The 24,450-nt window shown below is 45.6% G+C and overlaps 1 protein-coding gene across 3 annotated transcripts in view; it reads left to right on the top strand.

The window, feature by feature from the left end:
* Positions 1 to 23,637, top strand: part of LOC109869322 (plexin A3) — a 188,067-nt gene extending 164,430 nt beyond the window's left edge. For 2 of the 3 annotated variants that reach the window (XM_031804073.1, XM_031804074.1), the window contains 12 exons: positions 1,501 to 1,649; positions 3,351 to 3,607; positions 6,025 to 6,091; positions 8,068 to 8,214; positions 14,995 to 15,154; positions 15,903 to 16,006; positions 16,142 to 16,238; positions 16,981 to 17,171; positions 17,313 to 17,482; positions 18,997 to 19,209; positions 19,303 to 19,453; positions 19,718 to 23,637. In XM_031804073.1, the coding sequence (XP_031659933.1) occupies positions 1,501 to 1,649; positions 3,351 to 3,607; positions 6,025 to 6,091; positions 8,068 to 8,214; positions 14,995 to 15,154; positions 15,903 to 16,006; positions 16,142 to 16,238; positions 16,981 to 17,171; positions 17,313 to 17,482; positions 18,997 to 19,209; positions 19,303 to 19,453; positions 19,718 to 19,813 (1,802 nt within the window). In that variant the 3' untranslated portion in view covers positions 19,814 to 23,637. The remainder of the gene's footprint in view (positions 1 to 1,500; positions 1,650 to 3,350; positions 3,608 to 6,024; positions 6,092 to 8,067; positions 8,215 to 14,994; positions 15,155 to 15,902; positions 16,007 to 16,141; positions 16,239 to 16,980; positions 17,172 to 17,312; positions 17,483 to 18,996; positions 19,210 to 19,302; positions 19,454 to 19,717) is intronic. The other variant, XM_020459397.2, reaches the window with a different exon arrangement.
* The last annotated feature ends 813 nt before the right edge of the window (positions 23,638 to 24,450 follow it).

Here is a 24,450-nt window from a genome sequence, read left to right as displayed (position 1 = left end):
TTGCTCTCCTCTCCTATCATATCCTATTTCCCTCCTATTATATCCTATTATATCCTATTTCTCACCTATCATATCCTATTTCTCTCCTCTCCTATCGTATCCTATCCTCTCCTATCCTATCCTCTCCTATCCTATCCAATCGTATCCTATCGTATCCTATTTCTCTCCTCTCCTATCATATCCTATCGCATCCTATTTCTCTCCTATCCTCACCTATCCTATCATATCCTATTTCTCTCCTATCCTCACCTATCCTCTCCTATCCTATCATATCCTATCGTATCCTATTTCTCTCCTCTCCTATCCTATCCTCTCCTATCCTATCCTATTTCTCTCCTCTCCTCTCCTATCATATCCTCTCCTATCCTCTCATATCCTATCGTATCCTATTTCTCTCCTCTCCTATCCAATCCTATCATATCCTATCATATCCTATCCTATCTAACCTATTTGCCAAGCCATCATTGTAAATAATAATGTTTGACTTAATTTAAAATAAAAAAATAACCTTTTCACCGTGGCCATTTAAAAACAGTTCTATGTTCATCTGAATGCTCTTTGCACATACATTTCTGTCACGGAAATGACACCAGCACTGCTCATGGCTTTTTCCTCAAGCAAAGATTGCTTCATGGAAGTGAGCTGAAACATTGACTGGCAGGGTATTTTGATATGCTCTTATCAGAGAGCTGCGTGTGCTTTTGAAGATTAGTGTGTTATCAGCATTGGCCTGCTCTGAACAGTTGTTGCTATCGTGTTGCTCTTATAGTAGGTACAGTACAAGTCAAACACTCTACATTCTTTACAATATATTTTCTGAGATGCTACGCTGACTCTGTAGAAGGTAACCAGGCAACCACAGAACTGACTGTGTACAGCAGGAGTGGGCATCTCCAGTCCTCGAGGGCCTGATTGGTCTCACACTTCTTCTCCATCACTAGCAAACACAGCTGATGAATCACATTGCATTCTAAACTGGAGATCATGATTAGGTGATTATTGGAGTCAGGTGTGTTAGCTGGGGCAAACCGGTGACACCAATCAGGCCCTCGAGGACTGGAATTACCCACCCCTGATGTACAGTATGAGGATGACCAAAATATGCTGTCCATTACTCGGTAGAGGGCAGTCAAGTCTTATAAGCATGTATCCATGTATTCCTATACTGTGCCAGCTGTCAAGACAATCACGACTCAAAATGATTAGAAGCGGGCAGATTTAGTCCAGAGTGTGGCAGTTTATGGTATTGACTTGACACTAACACGCCTGGACGAGGTAACTGACTGCTGATTCAGTGAAACGATCAGACTTCATTTAAACCGATCAATAGAGGGGGGCAGTTGTAGTCATTTTGTCAAACCACATCCTGTCAGGTGCCCCCCCCCCCCCACACACACAAAATGGCCTTTCTGTGTTCTTCCTGACCATGTGCTTCTCCTGTGTTTCTCTGGGATTGGATTAAAATGGCCATTTTTGTATCTTATGCTTCTGTCAACATAGCATTCGCTGAGCTACAGACAGACATCCAGGAGCTGACCAATGACATGGACGGAGTGAAGATCCCCTTCCTGGAATACCGTACCTACACCATGAGAGTCATGTTCCCCGGCATCGAGGAGCACCCCGTCCTCAAGGAGCTGGATGTAAGTGTAAGAAAACTAAACTAGAGTACTTGTTCACTTCACTGCCTTGTGCTTCTGACTTCACTCATGTTGTCTTGGTAACTCAGTAAAGTATGCTTTCCTGAGGTTCACTTGTGTTGTCTTGGTAACTCAGTAAAGTATGCTTTCCTGAGGTTCACTTGTGTTGTCTTGGTAAATCAGTAAAGTATGCTTTCCTGAGGTTCATTTGTGTTGTACTGTAACTCAGTAAAGTATGCTTCCTGAGGTTCACTTGTGTTGTCCTGGTAACTCAGTAAAGTATGCTTTTCCGAGGTTCTCTTGTGTTGTACTGTAACTCAGTAAAGTATGCTTTCCTGAGGTTGTCTTGTGTTGTACTGTAACTCAGTAAAGTATGCTTTCCCGAGGTTCACTTGTATTGTCTTGGTAACTCAGTAAAGTATGCTTTCCCGAGGTTCTCTTGTGTTGTCTTGGTAACTCAGTAAAGTATGCTTTCCCGAGGTTCTCTTGTGTTGTACTGTAACTCAGTAAAGTATGCTTTCCTGAGGTTCACTTGTGTTGTCTTGGTAACTCAGTAAAGTATGCTTTCCCGAGGTTCTCTTGTGTTGTACTGTAACTCAGTAAAGTATGCTTTCCCGAGGTTCTCTTGTGTTGTCTTGGTAACTCAGTAAAGTATGCTTTCCCGAGGTTCTCTTGTGTTGTACTGTAACTCAGTAAAGTATGCTTTCCTGAGGTTCACTTGTGTTGTCTTGGTAACTCACTGCCAAAAAAAGAAGGGAATAAAACTAAAGCGATAGATCCTGTTTTTTAAAAACGAGTCAGTAGCCAGCAGCTCTCTTAGTGCCGAGCTTCAGAGAAACCTCTTTTCTTTTTTTCTCAACCTTATTTCTTTTTCATTTCAACCTGAGGCTGAGTCAACCCAGGAGCTCCACCAGCCCTCCATAGACTACTTGTCTAGAGACTGCCGCAGAAATGTTTTGAAAATAGTCAGCATAGAGGAATGTTTGAAGTCACTACAGCCACGTTTAAGGTGCTCCATGTAATCCTCAAACTAATAACAAACCATTTTCTTTCTCCCTTTTTCTCTTTACACATTTCTCCGTCTCCTCTCTCCTCTCCCCGCCCCTATTCTCTCTCCCCGCCCCTATTATCTCTCCCCTCTCCTCTTTCCTCTCCTCTCTCGTCTCCCCTCTCCCCCTTTTTCTCTTTACACTTTCCTCCCTTCTCTCCTCTCTCTTCTCCCCCCTCTCCTGTCTCCTCTCTTCTCTCCCTTCTCATCTCTCGTCTCCCTCTCCTCTATCCTCTCCTGCCTCCCCTATTCTCTCTCCCCTCTCTTCTCCCCTCTCCCTCTCTTCTCCCCCCTCCTCTCTTCTCCCCTCTCCCTCTCTCCCCTCCCCTCTTTTCTCCCCTCTCCTCTCTCCCCTCACTTATTCTCTCTCCCCTCACCTCTCTTCTCCCCTCTCCCTCTCTCCCCTCTCCCTCTCTTCTCCCCTCTCCTCTCTTCTCCCCTCTCCCTCTCTCCCCTCCCCTCTCTTCTCCCCTCTCCTCTCTCCCCTCACTTATTCTCTCTCCCCTCCACTCTCTTCTCCTCTCTCCCCTCTCCCTCTCTCCCCTCCCCTCTCCCTCTCTCCCCTGTCCCTCTCCCCACTTAATAACCCCTTGGACCTCCTTTTGTGTATTCCCACCTCTGTGTCCCCCATCCCCCTCCTCCTCCTGTGTCCTGTCCCTCAGTCCCCGGCCAATGTGGAGAAAGCCCTGCGTCTGTTCAGCCAGCTGCTGCACAGTAAGATGTTTCTGCTGACCTTCATCCATACCCTGGAGGCCCAGAGGTCCTTCTCCATGCGAGACCGAGGAAATGTGGCCTCTCTGCTCATGGCCGCTCTGCAGGGCCGCATGGAGTACGCCACTGTGGTACTTAAACAGTTGCTGGCTGACCTCATAGAGAAGAACCTGGAGAACCGCAACCATCCTAAACTGCTGCTCCGACGGTGAGGATACATTAAAGATATACACACTACCAGTATAAAAGTTTTAGAACACCCGCTCATTCAAGAGATTTTATTTAATTGTACTATTTTCTACAATATAGAATAATAGTGAAGACATCAAAACTATGAAATAACACATATGGAATCATGTAGTAACCAAAAATGTGTTAAACAAATCAAAATATATTTTATATTTGAGATTCTTCAAAAGGCCTTTCAAGAACTTTGAAAGCTTCTTCAAGTGCAGAGGTATATTAAACCCATGCTGCAGAGGTATATTAAACCCATGCTGCAGAGGTATATTAAACCCATGCTGCAGAGGTATATTAAACCCATGCTGCAGAGGTATATTAAACCCATGCTGCAGAGGTATATTAAACCCATGCTGCAGAGGTATATTAAACCCATGCTGCAGAGGTATATTAAACCCATGCTGCAGAGGTATATTAAACCCATGCTGCAGAGGTATATTAAACCCATGCTGCAGAGGTATATTAAACCCATGCTGCAGAGGTATATTAAACCCATGCTGCAGAGGTATATTAAACCCATGCTGCAGAGGTATATTAAACCCATGCTGCAGAGGTATATTAAACCCATGCTGCAGAGGTATATTAAACCCATGCTGCAGAGGTATATTAAACCCATGCTGCAGAGGTATATTATGTGATCTGGAGGCAGCGGTTTAGATCACTACACCACCCTAGGCAGCGGTTTAGATCACTACACCACCCTAGGCAGCGGTTTAGATCACTAAATCAAATCAAATTTTATTTGTCACATACACATGGTTAGCAGATGTTAGTGCGAGTGTAGCGAAATGCTTGTGCTTCTAGTTCCGACAATGCAGTAATAACCAACAAGTAATCTAGCTAACAATTCCAAAACTACTACCTTATAGACACAAGTGTAAGGGGGTAAAGAAAAGTAAAGAATATGTACATAAAGATATATGAATGAGTGATGGTACAGAGCGGCATAGGCAAGATACAGTAGATGGTATTGAGTGGACTATATACATATGAGATGAGTATGTAAACAAAGTGGCATAGTTAAAGTGGCTAGTGATACATGTATTACATAAAGATGCAGTAGATGATATAGAGTACAGTATATACGTATACATATGAGATGAATAATGTAGGGTATGTAAACATTATATTAGGTAGCATTGTTTAAAGTGGCTAGTGATATATTTTACATCATTTCCCATCAATTCCCATTATTAAAGTGGCTGGAGTTGAGTCAGTGTGTTGGCAGCAGCCACTCAATGTTAGTGATGGCTGTTTAACAGTCTGATGGCCTTGAGATAGAAGCTGTTTTTCAGTCTCTCTGTCCCAGCTTTGATGCACCTGTACTGACCTCGCCTTCTGGATGATAGCGGGGTGAACAGGCAGTGGCTCGGTGGTTGCTGTCCTTGATGATCTTTATGGCCTTCCTGTGACATCGGGTGGTGTAGGTGACCTGGAGGGCACCCTAGGCAGCGGTATAGATCACTACACCATCATAGACAGCGGTATAGATCACTACACCATCCTAGGCAGCGGTATATATCACTACACCACCCTAGGCAGCGGTATAGATCACTACACCATCCTAGGCAGCGGTATATATCACTACACCACCCTAGGCAGCGGTATAGATCACTACACCATCCTAGGCAGCGGTATAGATCACTACACCACCCTAGGCAGCGGTATAGATCACTACACCACCCTAGGCAGTGGTATAGATCACTACACCATCCTAGGCAGTGGTATAGATCACTACACCACCCTAGGCAGTGGTATAGATCACTACACCATCCTAGGCAGTGGTATAGATCACTACACCTCCCTAGGCAGCGGTATAGATCACTACACCATCCTAGGCAGCGGTATAGATCACTACACCATCCTAGGCAGTGGTATAGATCACTACACCATCCTAGGCAGCGGTATAGATCACTACACCATCCTAGGCAGCGGGTTAGATCACTACACCACCCTAGGCAGTGGTATAGATCACTACACTATCCTAGGCAGCGGTATAGATCACTACACTATCCTAGGCAGCGGTATAGATCACTACACCACCCTAGGCAGTGGTATAGATCACTACACCACCCTAGGCAGTGGTATAGATCACTACACCATCCTAGGCAGCAGTATAGATCACTACACCACCCTAGGCAGCAGTATAGATCACTATACCACCCTAGGCAGTGGTATAGATCACTACACCATCCTAGGCAGCGGTATAGATCACTACACCATCCTAGGCAGCGGGTTAGATCACTACACCACCCTAGGCCACACCGTAAGGCTACTTACTTGTAGAGACACAGGCTGAGGGCTCTCCTCTCACTCCCTCACTAGAACCTTGCTCTACTCATACACATGTTGTTGAATCTGACCGGTGTCTCATCTCTCCTGAAGGACGGAGTCGGTGGCTGAGAAGATGCTCACCAACTGGTTTACGTTCCTGCTGCATCGCTTCCTCAAGGTAAGGCAGTTTTAATGGTGCTCAGATAGTTTTTTTTAACATAGGGTTAATTGAGGTTCAGAGCACAGAGATTCAGATACTTAGCAGAAGATTGATGCTTGTGATTTAGTCACAAAAGGCCTGTTTGGCTGAAACACCAGCGGGCCCATAGCAACAGTGTGTATGTAGTGTGTTCTGTACCCGTTCTAATTTTGTTACCAGAAATTCTGTGAAATGATCGTTAATTGCTATTATTAGTGTAATGTGTGAGTTGTAATTATATTTCTGAGGTGGGGTTATTTGGCTAATCATGGTCCTGGTAATGTTTATTCTCACCCTGTGTGACCGCAGCACACAGCACGGCCACAGTGTGAACCATATCGGAGAATCACCCTTGGGGGCAGTTGTGGTAATTTTGTCTAACCACATCCTGTCAGGTGCTCCCCACCACCCAAAATGGCCTTTCTGTGTTCTTCCTGACGCTTCTCCTGTGTTACTCTGGGATTGGATTAAAATGGCCATTCACGTTAAGGACAAGAACATCAGGCCCATTGTGAGTTCAGGCCTGAAATGCCTCTTGGAATGTAGCTCTGGATGGCCACCAATTATATTGAAGTTACATCAGTGCAGATGTTAAAGTGTTCTGGCCATCTTCCCAGCCTCCCCAAGTAATTACCCTGAAATGTTTCCACAAGCCCTACTTAAACCTCTATTCTGGATTGGCTTCCACGTTTTTATATTCCGCTTGCATAGCAATATTCATCTTTCATAGCCAGGGTTGTCACTAAATTAACAAAAATATATATTTTAATGTGGGTTTTCATTACCTGAGGGTAGATATTATTGGTGAAGATAATGGTTGTAGAGTTTTTTAAATAACAAATGTAATGCCTTGTTAAGATTTATGGCGTTCTCAAAACCGAAGAAAATATCAAGGTAGCATGTTCAACATAAATCCCTTAAGTGAACGACAAATTATTGGGGATTTAATCTCATTGGACATGGTCTGGAAAAATATAGAATCTACTTGTTTGTTACTGTCGTTTGACTGGTTTTGAACTGAGACAACTTTCTAGAGAGTAACGTGGAACCTGTAGTTATGATGTTATTAAGTGTGATGGCACCTGGACTGTACAGATGATTAAAACCACAGAAGAACATGAAATGCAGAAGAGCATGGACAATCAGTATTACTGAATCCTGCTTAAACTCTATGTCTTACTTACATTGGACAATTGGGGGCCATTTGTGTGTTTTGTGTGTTTTGAGGTTTCTGTTTTTTGAATATGGATTTGGTTGCTGGGTATTGGTTCCATTTGGTTACTGGCAGCATGATTTAGAAGCCTGGTAGATGGGTCAATCGTCCTCTGTGTCTGGGCTTGAAGGCCCCTCTGTGTCTGGGCTTGAAGGCCCCCCTGTGTCTGGGCTTGAAGGCCCCCCTGTGTCTGGGCTTGAAGGCCCCCCTGTGTCTGGGCTTGAAGGCCCCCCTGTGTCTGGGCTTGAAGGCCCCCCTGTGTCTGGGCTTGAAGGCCCCTCTGTGTCCAAGCAGCTTGAGAGGATGTCACGTTGTAATTAATGATGTCAAATGAATCGTCCCTAAGAACTAAATAATAGTGTTCCCTCACTATCACTGGTTAGTCATCAAACCCTGTAAGTGGGTAATTGGTAACTTCCCCACTCCTCACTGAAAGGGATGTGATTGCCTATTCCTCTCCCCTTTTCACACTGTTACCCCCTCCCTCTTCCACTTTTACTGTCTCTCCCTCTGCCCCCTGCGCCTCTGTCTCTCTCTCTCTCTCTCTCTCTCTCTCTCTGTCTCTCTCTCTCTGTCTCTCTTTCTCTCTCTGTCTCTCTCTCTCTGTCTCCTCTCTCTCTCTGTCTCTCTCTCTCTCTCTCTCTGTCTGTCTCTCTCTCTCTGTCTCTCTCTCTCCCCCCCCCCTCTCTCTGTCTCTCCTCTGCCCCCTGCGCCTCTCTCTCTCTCTCCTCTCTCTCTCCAGGAGTGTGCTGGGGAGCCTCTGTTCATGCTGTTCTGTGCCATCAAGCAGCAGATGGAGAAGGGCCCTATAGACGCCATCACAGGAGAGGCGCGCTACTCCCTCAGTGAGGACAAGCTCATCCGCCAGCAGATTGACTACAAACAGCTGGTGAGGAAGGACCCTCCTCCACATACACACAGAAACACACACCTCCTCTCTCACACCAGTCTCCTGTTTGATATGAGTGTTGTGCAATGGAGCCAACCCTCCCAGTCCCAGGGCAGCAAGATCAAGCCATGTGCTGATTCTCACTTAATGTGGTTCAAGAGGCAAAACAAACAGGTGGGAGAATGTTTAGCAGGCTTTGCCATGCAAATCACCTGACATGTTACTGAGGAAGTGAGGTGGGCCTTGGCTCCCTCATTGGCTGTGGGGATCTCAGTGTAGGCAGTGGTAGGAGACGGGCTATATCGGTGAGTTGTCGCTGATGGAACGAACCTACTCAGAGCTCAATCACACCTGCTGTGGGCCAGTAATGATTCAAACAAATCAAGAAATGTATTGTCTGCCAATAAAACAAACCCTTCCCACCACATCGCTCGATCTCCCCAACGAGGCGGCCATGCAGTACTGCCAGGAAATACTACACTTGAACAATTAATGATTTACTCACCGTCAGCAACCCATTGACTTCCACATAAAAGCGTCACACCCCAGATTGGTGAATGAAACATCAAAACAGTACAAGAATTCTCCAAATATACCCTCAAATAAATTATTTATATGGAAAAATAGCAATACGCTGACTTGGTAGGATGCAATGCTAACGCGCCCACTCCCACCACTCAACTTCTCGATGAATCAGCTGTATACTGCCTGCTACTCCATTCGTCACTCCCCGTGCGACCACACGGCTGGTACAACACCGCAGCATCAACTCAGGACAGGGTCATCTCTGCCTCCTTCAGAGGGATCGGTAGACAGATTAGGTAGATGTCACAGAAATTAGCTCTATATAGGCAAATGCTCCCGGAGGAGCTCTCTATCTCTGGCCGTAGGGGATCTTCAGCACAGGACAACGCTATTCACCTTATTCTGGAATGTCACGGTGATCGCGGCGAGTTGCAATTGTGCTTCTATTTTCAGCAACATTCGCACGACGCAAGTGCATGCAAAAGTGGTACTTTTAGTTGAGCTTGATAGTTTCACACTATCAGAACTGCACAAAATCCTAAAATCAATCAACATGACAAGCATTATATGAAGAGGGGGCAGTTTTTAAAACAGCAATGTCTTGAAAACCAACCTCTAAGTCAATCTGAATGTACCTGTGGAGCCCCATATGACCTGCATCCACCTCATAAAGAAGAGTCTTTGCAGCTCTACATAAGGCTAATAGATGGGGCGGGGCTACATAATGCTAATAGGTGGGGCGGGGCTACATAAGGCTAATAGGTGGGGTGGGGCTACATAAGGCTAATAGGTGGGGCGGGGCTACATAAGGCTAATAGGTGGGGCGGGCTTCATAAGGCTAATAGGTGGGGCGAGGCTACATAAGGCTAATAGGTGGGGCGGGGCTACATAAGGCTAATAGGTGGGGCGGGGCTTCATAAGGCTAATAGGTGGGGTGGGGCGGGGCTACATAAGGCTAATAGGTGGGGCGGGGCTACATAAGGCTAATAGGTGGGGCGGGGCTACATAAGGCTAATAGGTGGGGCGGGGCTACATAAGGCTAATAGGTGGGGCGGGGCTACATAAGGCTAATAGGTGGGGCGGGGCTTCATAAGGCTAATTGGTGGGGCGGGGCTACATAAGGCTAATAGGTGGGGCGGGGCTACATAAGGCTAATAGGTGAGGTGAGGCTTCATAAGGCTAATAGGTGGGGCGGGGCTTCATAAGGCTAATAGGTGGGGCGAGGCTACATAAGGCTAATAGGTGGGGCGGGGCTTCATAAGGCTAATAGGTGGGGTGGGGCGGGGCCACATAAGGCTAATAGGTGGGGCGGGGCTACATAAGGCTAATAGGTGGGGAGGGGCTTCATAAGGCTAATAGGTGGGGCGGGGCTACATAAGGCTAATAGGTGGGGTGGGGCGGGGCTACATAAGGCTAACAGGTGGGGTGGGGCGGGGCTACATAAGGCTAATAGGTGGGGAGGGGCTTCATAAGGCTAATAGGTGGGGCGGGGCTACATAAGGCTAATAGGTGGGGTGGGGCGGGGCTACATAAGGCTAACAGGTGGGGTGGGGCGGGGCTACATAAGGCTAATAGGTGGGGCGGGGCTTCATAAGGCTAATAGGTGGGGCGGGGCTACATAAGGCTAATAGATGGGGCGGGGCTACATAAGGCTAATAGGTGGGGCGGGGCTACATAAGGCTAATAGGTGGGGTGGGGCTACATAAGGCTAATAGGTGGGGCGGGGCTACATAAGGCAATAGGTGGGGCGGGGCTTCATAAGGCAAATAGGTGGGGCGGGGCTACATAAGGCTAATAGGTGGGGCGGGGCTACATAAGGCTAATAGGTGGGGCGGGGCTACATAAGGCTAATAGGTGGGGCGGGGCTACATAAGGCTAATAGGTGGGGCGGGGCTACATAAGGCTAATAGGTGGGGCGGGGCTTCATAAGGCTAATAGGTGGGGCGGGGCTTCATAAGGCTAATAGGTGGGGCGGGGCTTCATAAGGCTAATAGGTGGGGCGGGGCTACATAAGGCTAATAGGTGGGGCGGGGCTACATAAGGCTAATAGGTGGGGCGGGGCTACATAAGGCAATAGGTGGGGCGGGGCTACATAAGGCAATAGGTGGGGCGGGGCTACATAAAGCTAATAGGTAGGGCGGGGCTACATAAGGCAATAGGTGGGGCGGGGCTACATAAGGCTAATAGGTGGGGCGGGGCATCATAAGGCTAATAGGTGGGGCGGGGCTACATAAGGCTAGGTGGGGTGGGGCGGGGCCACATAAGGCTAATAGGTCGGGCGGGGCTACATAAGGCTAATAGGTGGGGTGGGGCGGGGCCACATAAGGCTAATAGGTGGGGCGGGGCTACATAAGGCAAATAGGTGGGGCGGGGCTACATAAGGCAATAGGTGGGGCGGGGCTACATAAGGCAAATAGGTGGGGCGGGGCTACATAAGGCAAATAGGTGGGGCGGGGCTACATAAGGCAAATAGGTGGGGCGGGGCTACATAAGGCTAATAGGTGGGGCGGGGCTACATAAGGCAAATAGGTGGGGCGGGACTACATAAGGCAAATAGGTGGGGCGGGGCTACATAAGGCTAATAGGTGGGGCGGGGCTACATAAGGTGAATAGGTGGGGCGGGGCTACATAAGGCAAATAGGTGGGGTGGGGCTACATAAGGCGAATAGGTGGGGCGGGGCTACATAAGGTGAATAGGTGGGGCGGGGCTACATAAGGCAAATAGGTGGGGCTGGGCTACATAAGGCGAATAGGTGGGGCGGGGCTACATAAGGTGAATAGGTGGGGCGGGGCTACATAAGGCAAATAGGTGGGGCTGGGCTACATAAGGCAAATAGGTTGGGCGGGGCTACATAAGGTGAATAGGGTGGCTTTATGCACTGCAGTATTGGATATTCAGACCTGATACTTTAAAGTACTGTGAAGTGGACCAATGGACCGTAGATTCTCAGATCGGATAGATAGGCTTTTACCTCCAAGACTCCAAAAACCATCCCATGTCCAGAACTCTGCTTGACCTTGGACCTCATCAAATGATAAGGATTGTCCTGTTTCTTGAGAATTCCTATAATTTGCTGTGTAATTGGTTTTTAATCACAAATGCCCCACTTATTAACTATTTGAAGTGCATGGAAGGAAATGTACTTTGCTAATGATCAGTGAGTGACAGTGGTACAGATGTCTGTGGTACCATGTGCCAGCTGCATACTGTACTAATCACCCAGCACACACCAAAGGTCTCCTCATGACTGTATATGGACTGGCAGCACGGCGTGTACATGCCCAGTATATAAATACATTAGAAGGATCTCTCTCCTCTCTGGTCACAACCTTTGACCTTTTTAGATGGATACTGCACCTTGGTTATTTCAAGAGGCAACATAGGTCACTTAATGGCATCTAGTTGTAGATTGTGTTAAAATGAGAATCAATCCATCAGTCGGGATTCCTCGAGAGCAGAGGTGGAAAGTTCATTTTGCCCTGGGAGCCACATTCGGTCTTCAACGAGGTCCGAAGGGTTATGTAGCCCCACCCCACCTATTCAGTCTTCAACGAGGTCCGCAGGGCCGCATTCGGTCTTCAACGAGGTTCGCAGGGCCGCATTCGGTCTTCAACGAGGTCCGGAGAGCCGCATTCGGTCTTCAACGAGGTCCGGAGGGCCGCATTCGGTCTTCAACGTGGTTCGGAGGGCCGCAATCGGTCTTCAACGAGGTCCGGAAGGCCGCATTCGGTCTTCAACGAGGTCCGGAGGGCCTCCTTCGGTCTTCAATGAGGTCCGGAGGGCCTCCTTCGGTCTTCAATGAGGTCCGGAGGGCCTCCTTCGGTCTTCAATGAGGTCCGGAGGGCCGCAATCGGTCTTCAACGAGGTCCGGAAGGCCGCATTCGGTCTTCAACGAGGTCCGGAGAGCCGCATTCGGTCTTCAACGAGGTTCGGAGGGCCACATTCGGTCTTCAACGAGGTTCGGAGGGCCGCATTCGGTTTTCCACGAGGTTCGGAGGGCCGCATTCGGTCTTCAACGAGGTTCGGAGGACCGCATTCGGTCTTCAACGAGGTTCGGAGGGCCGCATTCGGTCTTCAACGAGGTCCGGAGGGCCGCAATCGGTCTTCAACGAGGTCCGGAAGGCCGCATTCGGTCTTATACGAAGTCCGGAGGGCCGCATTCGGTCTTCAACGAGGTCCGGAAGGTTGCATTCGGTCTTCAACGAGGTCCGGAGGGCCGCATTCGGTCTTCAACGAGGTCCGGAGGGCCGCAATCGGTCTTCAACGAGGTCCGGAAGGCTGCATTCGGTCTTCAACGAGGTTCGGAGGGCCGCGTTCGGTCTTCAACGAGGTTCGGAGAGCCGCGTTCGGTCTTCAACGAGGTTCGGAGAGCCGCATTCGGTCTTCAACGAGGTTCGGAGAGCCGCATTCGGTCTTCAACGAGGTCCGGAGGGCCGCAATCGGTCTTTAACGAGGTCCGGAAGGCCGCATTCGGTCTTCAACGAGGTCCGGAGGGCCGCAATCGGTCTTCAACGAGGTCCGGAGGGCCGCATTCGGTCTTCAACGAGGCTCGGAGGGCCACATTCGGTCTTCAACGAGGTTCGGAGAGCCGCATTCGGTCTTCAACGAGGTTCGGAGGGCCGCACTGAAAATGTGTTATAAAAAATAGTCCTCTAAACATCTGTTTTGGATTTTTTTGATGCTCCCTGATTGTCTAGCATTTCAGTGATTATTAGTGAGCTGGACACAGTCAAGAAACTGTATGAATGTAGGTCCATTATCATTCATCATTTTATTTGGTTTTAGTCATTTTCAAAACACCCGTGGGCCGGATTGGACTCCCTGCCTCGCGAGACGGATTTGGCCTTCAGGCAGTATGTTTGACACCTCTGCTCTAGAGTAAATAGTGCTGAGCACAGAAACCCCGTCAGGCCTGCAGCAAATCATTGTTTACCGTCTGGCAATACTGACATAGCAACATGGCACAATAGTTTACAGAAAGACATTAACCAGTAGACAATACAGAATCTATTAGCTAGGATAGTCACTGTGTAGAGTTTGTATAGGAATTCAGGGAATGGCCTCATTCTGACACCAGTGTTCTATGTTTGTTAATGTGTCAATGCAAGTTGCAAATGAGGCTGAATACATCTCAATTTGTTATAATGACACTTTACCAAATAGAGCCTGACTTCACTATATTGTGACTGGTTGAGCTGTGAAGGGGTGCCAGAACAGGTAAAATATATTATGTGTTTACTCTCAATCCTCAATCTCCTCCTTTTAACTATGGCACATTGTGTCATATAAATCTTTGTTTGTAGTTAAATCAATGTCCTCTTGTCAGTTTTCTATTGACCCGAGGATAGCTAAAAAATTTGTCCTCCAGATCGCTTGTAGTCGTCACTGATTTTCTTCAGACAGATAAAATCTTCATTATCGACAATGCAGTTAATATCTCTGGGGGAGACTATTGATAAAACAGCATTTAAAGTGATTCATGAAAAACAAACACCTGAGGAAATTGCAGTCTAAATCTCTCTCTTCAACTGGAAGAATTCCCCTTTTAAAGAGACTCAGTGCAGTGCTCTAGTAGTCCTGTCCCCTCTCTAGTCCTGACAGCTCTGTGGTTTCTCCCTCCCCAGATAGTCCCTCTAGTCCTGACAGCTCTGTGGTTTCTCCCTCTCCAGATAGTCCCTCTGATACTGACAGCTCTGTGGTTTCTCCCTCCCCAGATAGTCCCTCTAGTCCTGACAGCTCTGTGGTTTCTCCCTCTCCAGATAGTCCCTCTAGTACTGACAGCTCTGTGGTTTCTCCCTCTCCAGATAGTCCCTCTAGTCCTGACAGCTCTGTGGTTTCTCCCTCCCCAGATAGTCCCTCTAGTCCTGACAGCTCTGTGGTTTCTCCCTCCCCAGATAGTCCCTCTTGTCCTGACAGCTCTGTGGTTTCTCCCTCTCCAGATAGTCCCTCTGATACTGACAGCTCTGTGGTTTCTCCCTCCCCAGATAGTCCCTCTAGTCCTGACAGCTCTGTGGTTTCTCCCTCTCCAGATAGTCCCTCTAGTACTGACAGCTCTGTGGTTTCTCCCTCTCCAGATAGTCCCTCTAGTCCTGACAGCTCTGTGGTTTCTCCCTCCCCAGATAGTCCCTCTAGTCCTGACAGCTCTGTGGTTTCTCCCTCCCCAGATAGTCCCTCTAGTTCTGACAGCTCTGTGGTTTCTCCCTCCCCAGATAGTCCCTCTAGTCCTGACAGCTCTGTGGTTTCTCTCTCTCCAGACACTGATGTGTATCCCTCCGGAGGGAGAGGCAGGCACCGAGGTCCCGGTGAAGGTGCTGAACTGTGACACGGTCACTCAGGTGAAGGACAAGCTGCTGGACGCTGTGTACAAGGGCATCCCCTACTCCCAGAGACCCCAGGCTGATGATATGGACCTGGGTAAGAACCTACTGTATATATGGAAGTCTATAGCAGTGTTCCTGGTCCTGGGGGCCAAAGGGGTCTAGCACTACACAGCTAATTCAAATGATCAACTCATCATCAAGATTATTTTTGGGGAAAAGGTGTAACACCCCCCAAAAAAGAAATCCAGGACCAGGATTAAGAAACACGGGTCTGTGGTAATAACAGCCTCTAAGAAACACGGGTCTATGGTAATAACAGCCTCTTAAGAAACACGGGTCTGTGGTAATAACAGCCTCTTAAGACACACGGGTCTATGGTAATAACAGCCTCTTAAGAAACACGGGTCTATGGTAATAACAGCCTCTTAAGAAACACTGGTCTATGGTAATGACAGCCTCTTAAGAAACACGGGTCTGTGGTAATAACAGCCTTTTAAGAAACACGGGTCTGTGGTAATAACAGCCTCTTAAGAAACACGGGTCTGTGGTAATAACAGCCTCTTAAGAAACACGGATCTGTGGTAATAACAGCCTCTTAAGAAACACGGGTCTGTGGTAATAACAGTCTCTTAAGAAACACGGGTCTGTGGTAATAACAGCCTCGTAGGCTACAGACATACTCATGTTTACAGTGGGGACCCTGTATGTGAAGGTTTTCTTTATTACTGTGAAGGATCTACTGTAACTAATTGCAACATTGGCTAGTAGTTATTCCCTGCTGAAACTGAAGATACGGATCATAGCCCAAACCAATCTTCTGTTGTTGTTTTCCGTCCTCACAGAGTGGCGACAAGGAAGACTGACTAGAATTATCCTTCAAGATGAGGACGTCACCACAAAGATTGAGAGTGACTGGAAGAGGCTCAACACCCTGGCCCACTACCAGGTCAGACAGCATCACCAGCTGGACACATCCACATAATACTCATCCACATTTCCCAGACACAAAGATGAATACAGTCAGAGTGATGGTCCTTCATTTGATGATGGATGATTAAAGATCTCTCTCCTCCACCTCCAGGTGGCAGATGGGTCTTTGGTAGCCCTGGTCCAGAAGCAGGTCTCTGCCTACAACATCGCCAACTCCTTTACATTCACCCGCTCTCTGAGCCGTTATGGTACGTATTAATGACCCTCTCTGAGTCATTATGGTACGTATTAATGAACCTCTCTGAGCCGTTATGGTACGTATTAATGAACCTCTCTGAGCCGTTATGGTACGTATTAATGAACCCCTCTGAGTCCGTTATGGTACGTATTAATGACCCTCTCTGAGCCGTTATGGTACGTATTAATGAACCTCTCTGAGCCGTTATGGTACGTATTAATGAACCTCTGAGTCGTTATGGTAGGTATTAATGAACCTCTCTGAGCCGTTATGGTAGGTATTAATGACCCTCTCTGAGCCGTTATGGTACGTATTAATGAACCTCTCTGAGCCGTTATGGTACGTATTAATGAACCTCTCTGAGTCGTTATGGTAGGTATTAATGAACCTCTCTGAGCCGTTATGGTAGGTATTAATGACCCTCTCTGAGCCGTTATGGTACGTATTAATGAACCTCTCTGAGCCGTTATGGTACGTATTAATGAACCTCTCTGAGCCGTTATGGTAGGTATTAATGAACCTCTCTGAGCCGTTATGGTACGTATTAATGAACCTCTCTGAGCCGTTATGGTAGGTATTAATGACCCTCTCTGAGTCGTTATGGTACGTATTAATGACCCTCTCTGAGTCGTTATGGTACGTATTAATGAACCTCTCTGAGCCGTTATGGTAGGTATTAATGACCCTTTCAGTTTTTCAATACCTACTGTATGAAAGCCCAGCCTCCTACAGTATCTGTGTTGTGTTTCCAGAGAGTCTCCTGAGGACGTCCAGCAGCCCAGACAGCCTGCGCTCCCGGGCCCCCATGATCACCCCTGACCAGGAGACTGGCACCAAGCTTTGGCACCTGGTCAAGAATCACGAGCACGCTGACCAACGGGAGGGCGACCGCGGCAGCAAGATGGTGTCTGAGATCTATCTCACCCGCCTACTGGCCACCAAGGTCTCTTCTCGTTGTAGTCTGTTGATTGAACTGTGTATTTGGGTGGATTGTCTCATAATGTGTCATGATAATGTATTGTTGCCAGGCACACGTTCCTATCTTGGACTCTGTGTTGACACCGTTTGTCTGATCACCATACAGGGAACTCTGCAGAAGTTTGTGGATGACCTTTTTGAGACGGTGTTCAGCACGGCGCACCGCGGCAGTGCCCTCCCTCTGGCCATCAAGTACATGTTTGACTTCCTGGACGAACAGGCTGACAAGAGGCAGATCACTGACCCTGATGTCCGTCACACCTGGAAGAGCAACTGGTAAGCACAGAGTGTTCCTGATAGCTGCCCTCTAGTGGACTCATGGGTGGAATGTTATTAATATTGTTCATCATCATTGGCCTCCCGGGTGGTGCAGTGGTTAAGGGCACTGTACTGCAGCGCCAGCTGTGCCACCAGAGACTCTGGGTACGTGCCCAGGCTCTGTCGTAACCGGCCGCAACCGGGAGGTCCGTGGGGCGACGCACAATTGGCCTAGCGTCGTCCGGGTTAGGGAGGGTTTGGCCGGTAGGGATATCCTTGTCTCATCGTGCACCAGCGACTCCTGTGGCGGGCCGGGCGCAGTATGCGCTAACCAAGGTTGCCAGGTGCACGGTGTTTCCTCCGACATATTGGTGCGGCTGGCTTCTGGGTTGGATGCGCGCTGTGTTAAGAAGCAGTGCAGCTTCGTTTGGGTTGTGTATCGGAGGACGCATGACTTTCAACCTTTGTCTCTCCCGAGCCCGTACAGGAGTTGTAGCGATGAGACAAGATACCACGAAATTGGGGAGAAAAAGGGGTAAAACTTTTTTTTTTGTTTTCATAATTTTCTTTCTTCATCAATTCATAATTGGCAACCTTTTATTGACTATATTATTTAAAAACAATATGCAGAACATCTGGTGTTTCTATGTCAAACGGTCTTCTGTGGTGTATTTAAGGTGTAACATTGGGATGCAAACTCAAAATGGAATACATTTCAACTCTGCATCTGACATGGTACAGGTGTCTTCTTTTTTTAAGCCCATAACCATGTGTATGATATATACTTTTGTTTCAAAGTAGATTTGTTTCTGCCAGTTGCAATGTGGCTATCGGAAGTTAATAGTTGTATCCCAATGGAGAAAATCACTTACTGCTTGAGGAATAAGTTAAAGACATTTTACAGAATTTGGCAACCTTTTATTGACTATATGGAGAATCTCCCCCCACATCTCATTGATTGAATCTCTATATAATCCTCACAATGTTTCACACGTAATGTATAATATGTAGCCTACGGCAGGTGACCATATGATCCAATGTCTCATTATTATTATTTTTTATTGTATGTTTGTATATATAATTAGAATTTTTTTACGCTCGTCTGTTACTGTCACTTTGTCCTATTGTTGTCTAACATCTTTTCACTTTTCACTTTCACTACACAAAATAATATATTCCACAAAAACAAAAGTAGATTTGTTTAAGACTACCACGAAACACTCTGTGTGACCCTGCATTGAAAGGATAAATAGGTCAATGGAACCCAGGCTGTAACGGTGCGCTTACTAAAACATATTTTGGACCTGACTAAAATGTAACACATGGAAATGAATACGATTTTACCATGCTGAATATGACTGCTTTTAGTGCCTCAAAACTCTATTTGAGTCGTTTTTAAAATCTGTATTTTGGATTGTCAACTATTGCATCAAGTGACACTCCAATACCAACTGTAACTCTTAAGATTAACCTGTAATGGTCCCATCTTTTTGTTCCTCTCTCTCTTTCTCTCCCTTCTCTCTGTCTGACAGTCTGCCCCTGCGGTTCTGGGTGAACGTGATCAAGAACCCCCAGTTTGTGTTTGACATCCATAAGAGCAGCATCACAGACGCCTGTCTGTCTGTGGTGGCCCAGACCTTCATGGACTCCTGCTCCACCTCAGAGCACCGCCTGGGCAAGGACTCGCCCTCCAACAAGCTGCTGTACGCTAAAGACATCCCCAACTACAAGAGCTGGGTGGAGAGGTACACTTTCAGTTACCTTATTTGCTGTCATATTTAATTTTCTCTCAAAGAGTCTTAACACTGAGCGCTCTTGTGTCTCTTTGCTTGTGTCAGGTACTACAGAGATATCAGTAAGATGCCTACCATCAGTGACCAGGACATGGATGCCTATCTGGTGGAGCAGTCTCGTCTCCATGGCACCGAGTTCAACACTCTCAGTGCTCTCAGTGAGCTCTACTTCTACATTAACAAGTACAAAGAGGAGGTAGGAGACACGGACCAACTCTGTTCTTTATTTGACCTCAGATTGTACATAATGTACACTGAAATAAATTCTTGTTGTATTTTACAGTAACTTAATGGTAGTCAGTTACCTGTAAGTTACTTCTTTTTTTTTATAATACAGTATGTTACCATTAAGATACCGTAAAATCAACAGGATTTTTTTTACACTGTGATATCGAAATGTAATGCAATAAACAGTCTTGTTAATGTTGAGAGAAAAAAATGATCTCACTTTTCTGTTCAGATTTTGACCGCACTAGACAGGGATGGGTACTGCCGCAAACACAAGCTGCGACACAAACTGGAACAAGCCATTAACCTGATGTCGGGCAGCAGCTGAGGACAGAGGATGGAACAGGGGGTCGGGGAGAGAAGTGGGAAATGGGGATTTGGTTGAACTGGTGAACGGACCTGTGTTGGAGCATCCACAGCTTGTGCAATTAAAAAGGAGGACATAAGACACTGGACAATCAACACAACGAACCACAGCACATTGAGCCCAATGTCTACAGACCAGATTCTGTGCCCAATATCCTCACTCTCTCAAACCTCTACCTGCCATTGCCAGTGAGACATTCTGAGTAGTTTTTTTCTCCACACTGGCCTTTTCAATGGCAGACTCTAGTAACTGCCTAATCTAATGGAAGAGGACTGCTGTGGATAACTACCAGATTCATTCCAATAGAGGCATACAGTAAGTTGCCTTGGAAACTGTGCTGAACTGCCAAGCTAGTGCCATGGGAAGAGTAGCTTTTGGTCTGCGATAATAATTGTACAAAATGGTGAAAAGTAACATTTAGGTGTGGACTGTAGATTTGATCTTGAAATGTATGAGTTTTACCACAAGTATGGTAAGGTACAAGTAGTAGACTATAACCTCTTGGCCCCAAAGGAAAGCCTCGGTTCTGTTTTGTTGTGTTAGGGTTGGAGGTTCAATGCCAGTACGTGATGAAGAAGGCAGTGTATGGCCAAAAGACACCAAATTCTAGAAGCATCAGAGGCCTGATTAAGTGACATAAATTGAGGGGCGTGTTGGGGCTGAGGGGTGGCCATCCCCCTCGTCTCTCAAATGCCATAGCTACAAAGCGCCTTTCTCTTTTTACTTTGTATTCGGGCCAAATGGATGTTTTCTGATGGCTCAGAGTCCAGAGTTTTAAAGCTTGCCTTTTGTGTTGCAGTCAAGCAGGAAGTGAAGCCCTTTCCTCATGGACGTTCCACCCTAGTGACTGTCCAGCTAATTGTACTCAGATCATTGTTTTAGTCTGCTCCTCTGTGAATCTGATCTGTCAGAGTCCCAGGGGTTCCCGTCCAGAACTCAGGGCTACTGCTGTCGTGGAAACAACCCTTATAACCCATATCAAACATCCTAAAAGTAGTTGATCCATTAACAGCAATAGGTCTAGTAATAAAACAGCCAGCCATGTTTCATTAAATTACACACCAAAAAGACACAGTTCCCGTTAGAGACTCTCTATCTTACGATAATCGTTCTGTGAAAATCGTCTTTCTCTTCCCGATGTTTGCCATTATTACAAATGACAGCTTGAGCATAATGTGTAACGCAACACCAAACACAACAGACGGGATAACAGTATAGATTTTTATGTTTTAAATGCTGTCTAAATAAAAGACTTGCTTATGTGTTCACTTCTGGTAGGTCATCCATGGTAGTTTATGGGGGGGGAAAAGCCTCTATTTGCTGCCTATGTTATCATTACCATACTAAGCACTGTTCAGAAGAAGAGAGAGGTTACTGTGTTGAATACTGATTTCCAACCCAGGAGTCCTTCATTTTGTTTACCCTACGGTCCCATAGAGCCAGTAGCAGTAGGCCGATCTGTAGGTTCTGATCAGATGGTAAATGCCCATTTTCTCTGTTGACTCCTTCCACGACAGACAGTAGAAGCTCTGTATTTTTCAGTAGTGGTACAGCAGCTGACTGTACACACTCCCATGTCCCCTCTCTGCTGGGAGGAAAAATACAGTCTGGTAGGCTTATACCTGAATATTATTTGAGTACATTTACATGGTTCTGAGTTCAGTCCTCTCCAACAATTAAGTATTTATTGTTTTGTCTTTATTTATTTCATATTTATTTACATTTTTACACAAGAATGAAAACTCTTGTTTTGTACAGTGTTTGACTGAACGTACCTGAACACAGTTGATGTCCTCTGTACTACAGGTATACTGTATATGTCAAGTCTCTAACACCGTTGCAAGAGTCTTTTCAATGCCAATTCACACACCGGGTTCATTTAGGATACATTCGTACATTCAGTAAATAACAGCATTCCTTCACATCCATGACTGAAAAATAAGACTGTGATCGCTACATCACGTGTTCAGTGATAACCGTGAGGAATGCAGACAGACCAAAGGAGGCACAGGGAAGAATCAAATGATCACTCTCTTGTCTTTGGGTTGAATAATGCCATTCGGCTTGACCCACACATTACAATACATTGTTAACCATAGATTATATCATGTTTTAAATTTCAGGTACAAACACATCTTTAAAAGATTTGTTCATTGAATAGGATAAAGCCTCAAATTACAATGTTCTCCCATAACTAATGGTAGACAAATATGTATTTCTACTACTAAAACCCAGAGGTTTGTGGTAGTCCAAATCCTGAATATAAATTCAGTATATCTAACTGTTCTTTTTATCCATCAAGTCCCCAAAGATTAAATACAATTTAGTAAATGAAACCAATACTTTGGTTTATCAATGTACAGGTGTTAACCCTTCTAGAGTCTAGATGCTGGGTGTTGTTTTGCGTTGGGACCTTAAACACAGTGACGCTCTGTTTTCTATGTATATTAAATGGCTCTGAAACTAACTAATTACTGTAGAATAATTAGGCTTGCTTATCAGTCCAGGAGCGAAAGAGCCATTAGTATACCTTTTCAAAATCCATTAAATCCACACCAGAAGAAATACTTATTTTTCTCCATGGAAGATACATATTGTAGATAAGCACCAAATCAATTTAGAATTTGGCCTTGGAACTCTGAGCGAAATACATTCTCAAATAAAACTGGAGCTCATTAGCATGTTAAGAGCTGCAGGAGGATAATTAAGGATAATAGGTTTCACCATCCTGGTGTTATTTTAGTGCAGAGAAATGGGGTCAGTGTATCTGGATCTAGGTCTGGTGTGGATCTCACCGTCCACTGTGTGTGAAAAGGACTCAGTCAGAAATGACTGGCAGCTTGCCAGAGCTGCCCTGTCAGCATTGCAGGTGTATTACAGGTATCAACGCAATGTTTGAGCCTCTTTCTACAATTATAGCTTATCATAAATCTGAAAGAGAACATCTTGAATTTTGACTTAGTACCTCTTGGTTAACGCCATCTCATAGGGTTTGAAACTGGTTAAAATAGTAAGTGCAACACGGTATCAGGTTTCTTGGGTGAAATCTGCAATCATATCCAAAGTAGGCCTACAGTTTGGCTACCTGCCATACGTCACTTGTAAACTAGTGAAGGCCAGGTGATTAGGCTGTGGAACTCAGAGCCACTGCAGACACGTCAGTACGTCTGGTTTTGTAATGTTGTATAAACAGGAAGATAAAAAAGCACCTGTAACATGTAAGGAAGAAAAGAGTGAGTGCAAACCTGTGATGTTTCTAAGTAGATACTGTAGAACTATTACATTATAGTCGGTGTTCTAGTAAAAAAACAAAAACATTTGTCTCAGATAAATTGATTCTAATTTATTTGTTGGTTTTGTCTGTTTATCCCAAATGTTTTAATCGATTTAACGTAACAAACTTGTTTACAGCTTCAAAGATATATGGAATTTATTAACTTAGTCTGAAGAGGAAGTAGCTTTGTGACTGACTGGCTGATTGACTGACGGATGATTGCTCTGCCTAGTCCTTAATTCTATATAAATATATAAATATATTTTGTATAATTATTTGTTTCAAATGTTTCTTTCTAAATTATTGTTTTTGGTTTTATATTTTATTTTGTTACTTTGAAGGAGTAGGAATGAGTCCTTTAAAACGCTGGCTACAATGAAGTGTTTTGTATATATTTGCACTTTGTTTTACTCAGTCGGAGGGGTTTTTGAAAGATTGGATTCTAACTTAATGTTGAAATTACAAGCATGGTGTTTTGTTTTGCTAATTAAAATATGTGGATGATGCTGTATGTTCTTCAACGTTTTATTTGTGTACTATCCTCCAGGATTATTTTCTCTGAACAACTCAATGTTTGAATTCAAATAAAGGCAAGTGTTTTAGTAAAATATCCACACAAATTATCCAAAGTGGACCCCGTATGTTAACTTCAGTATCCTTACTTTGCTCCTTAAGTACTTAAACTACTGTTGCAACACTAACAGATAGATCAGACCACAGTCTGAGAATGTTACGTTTGAAATGATCAGTGATGCTGTGAGAATGTTACATTTGAGCATGTAATCTGAAACCTATTTTTAGAGGATTGCAGTTATCTATCCCATCAGATTACAATCTCTCTATCATGAAAGGAGGATATGGTGCTTTCTTCTCTGCCTCACTGGATTAAAAACAGAAGATTTAGTAAACACCTCCAGCAATTCATCTTAGATCAGAGGGAGAGATGAGATTGCAGACAGTTTTATGTACAGGGATTTCCATATTCACACATAATACAAAACAGATTCAAGACATAAGGATGGGCACTTGGGGTACAGGTATGCATTGAAACAGAATTTAGGTGTGGAATATAAAATAAAATAGTTCCAGAATCCTCAACTTCATTAATTAGGACAGCAGATCAAAGTTGTAGAACATCAAGCAGGCTTGTAAACAAAGATGAGAAACATCATTACAAAGATATTCCCCCTCTGAATAGAACATGAACCAATTTTGGCAGGGTGGGATATTATTCATATTAGGGATTGTGAATTGATATACATTACCAGTCAAAAGTTTGGACACCTACTCATACAAGGGTTTTTCTTTTTATTATTTTCTACAT

Source organism: Oncorhynchus kisutch, linkage group LG24 (genome assembly GCF_002021735.2).
Source record: "Oncorhynchus kisutch isolate 150728-3 linkage group LG24, Okis_V2, whole genome shotgun sequence".
NCBI classification, from domain to species: domain Eukaryota; kingdom Metazoa; phylum Chordata; class Actinopteri; order Salmoniformes; family Salmonidae; genus Oncorhynchus; species Oncorhynchus kisutch.
The sequence above is the reverse complement of the archived record's forward strand: the minus strand, read 5'-3'. Positions and strand labels throughout refer to the sequence as shown.